Source organism: Penaeus vannamei, chromosome 32 (assembly GCF_042767895.1).
Source record: "Penaeus vannamei isolate JL-2024 chromosome 32, ASM4276789v1, whole genome shotgun sequence".
NCBI classification, from domain to species: Eukaryota; Metazoa; Arthropoda; class Malacostraca; order Decapoda; family Penaeidae; genus Penaeus; species Penaeus vannamei.
In genome coordinates, this window is record NC_091580.1 from 31,582,164 (window position 1) to 31,584,663 (window position 2,500).

General features: G+C 35.4%; 1 protein-coding gene across 2 annotated transcripts in view; it reads right to left on the minus strand.

The window, feature by feature from the left end:
* Positions 1-2,500, minus strand: part of Trs33 (trafficking protein particle complex subunit Trs33) — a 13,244-nt gene that overhangs the window by 248 nt on the left and 10,496 nt on the right. For both annotated transcript variants that reach the window (XM_027356732.2, XM_070144360.1), the window contains exons 3-4: positions 2,233-2,434; positions 1-1,959 (exon numbers count right to left, since the gene is read on the minus strand). The exon at positions 1-1,959 is cut by the window's left edge and continues 248 nt beyond it. In XM_027356732.2, coding sequence (XP_027212533.1) covers positions 1,834-1,959; positions 2,233-2,434 — 328 coding nt within the window. In that variant the 3' untranslated portion in view covers positions 1-1,833. The remainder of the gene's footprint in view (positions 1,960-2,232; positions 2,435-2,500) is intronic.

The following is a 2,500-nucleotide window of genomic DNA, read 5'->3' on the forward strand; positions in this document are numbered from 1 at the left end:
TGTCTATAAAACCGTAATATTTGTATAAAGAATTCTTTGAGACAATAAAAACCATTTCTACAGCAAATTAGCTTGTTAACCCAGTACCTCCAGATGATGCATAGTTCACATCCTGTCCAACTTGTTTTTGGCTCTGGGTGATGTGCTATTCCTGTTTTGGCTGACCTGGGTGTGAAGGATGGGTCATTTGTCATAATACTACAGTGCATGTATCATCCTGGGGTGTTGCCTGAGGGAGAGCAGAACTTGTTATGCCCTGTCTGGTTACTGTTTCATAAAATTGGTGCAATATTTAGCAAACAAGTTTTTAACCTGCTATCCCTGGAAGATGTCCCACATCAAAAAGTTGCCTTTCTTGCTGCTGATGTGAGCCTGTAAATAACCTTCACTGTAGGTTACATGATCAGTCTCCTCATGTCAACAAATCTGATTGTTATAAGGCTGCCAGTCTGTTTTGAAGTATAACCACTAAGGGGAAGTTCTGAAGTCATTGGAGTAGAAGACTTGTATAAAAGTGCATATGATCCCTTATCTTTTCTAAGACCAAGATTTGTGAAAATGAAAAAAATATTTTTGTCCCTTAATTAAACCACCTTCCATCTTTTACACAGAGTGTAACACACCTAATTTATTGAAATAGACTGTTATTTACATAAGCTAATAGATTCATTCTAGAAACCTTAAATGAATATCATGCATCTCTGAGTATACAAAAACATTAAAATCATGTTTTGGATATCTGTAATACAAAAAGAAATCATATCACTTTGTTGGTTTAGTGCAGAGAGTGCGATGCACTAGCCAAGTCTGAAATTGGCCCAGGAGGCATGCATATTCCCTGAAGTGGAGGCCAAGCAAACCCAAAGTTCTCGATGAGGCACTGGGTTAACCCATTAACACTGAGGCCATTAATGCAGGATTGTTGGCGCACATTGACAGTTTCCTGTTTGCATCCAGCTCATTTGGCACTTTGTGGGCAATATTAGGTACCTAAAAACTTGTATTCTGACATCATGTAAATTTATTATTATTTTTTTAATGTGAGGGTTTACCTTCACTTTAGGTTTTATTGGCCAAAAGTTTCACCATAGAAATGATGGGAATGGTCTTGATGCGAAGTCACCAGCTACTTGGTCCAATACATCAATGGCATGTACATACATGCTACCCAGCAGCATGGGGTTAAACATCTGGTTATATGAAATCTCCAGAACTAAAATCATTGATCAATTTCCAGATTACACATACTTCAATTTGCTGGAATGTACTATTCTGGAATATTTACCTTGATACAACATAGTTTTTAATCTGTTTTATTTCACCAATGAGGAAAAAAAACTTGATAATAATGCAGTAAGTTCTATGAATCATACAATTCAATTCATTACACCTAATCTATAATTTTATTTAAAAAGGTCAATAATCTATTATGTATTATTTACAAAGATGCTCTCCAATCAAACCTAGGTGGGGCATGTAATATACACCAAGGAAATAAATAATATACTTTCAACAGACTATGAAAAGAATGGAGGAGCACATAGAAGACATTTATGTTATCATCCATATGAATATAAAAGCATCCTTTGTATTTAATAATGTAAAGATCTGTCTCTATAAATATCTAGAAAGTTATCTACATACAGTCATAGAACCTTGTGACATACCACATCAATCAATATTCAGTAACATAAATATACAAAAAAAAGATTATCCTTCTAATAACTAAACATAATTAAAGAAACCTTACAGGTGCACATATACATACGGATACATATATATAACTAATTAAATAAAGAGATGCATGTTACAAAAAAAAAAAGTTCATGTCTATCATCCCCGCTGAACTTGAATTTGGAACTTGCAGGCAGGGAGCTGTGTCACTTCTGCTGTTACCACACAGGTGACCCCCAGGTTGGCAAGGCATCCACGCACAAGTCCACATGTGAAGGCAAGATACTATGGAGAGACAAAGAAAATTCAAAGTAACACGGAAATAATATTTCATTTCTCTTAACCCTAAAGCAGTGAATGATGTATTACATCCTTAGAGGGAAGGCTGGATAGCATAATATTATGTCTAATGCTTAGGTGGGTGGAACTTTGCACGGCCAAGTAGTAACAATTTGTAACTGATCTCTAAAATTTTCATGTACATTGCCTGAGCTTTTGCAACACAATTGTTCTCATACAAGGAAATTCTTCTGAATATTACACATTTCAAATGCTTACCCTGGGGGCATATTGAAGATACTGCTTTCCTGTAGCCATGTGTGAGAGAAAACGGAATCGGTTGTCATGAAGGACATAAACTCCCTGATGATTGGTTCTCAAGTTGTCAATTTGTTTCTTGTATACAGTTACCCATAAATCTTTGCAGATATATTTCATTATGTCTAGTTCATCTTTGTAGCGGCCAGATTCTCGTGTCAACCTGAAATTAAAAGTTGGATAACCTATTTGTAATAAAGCTAATATCAAAGATAAAATCTGTACACAA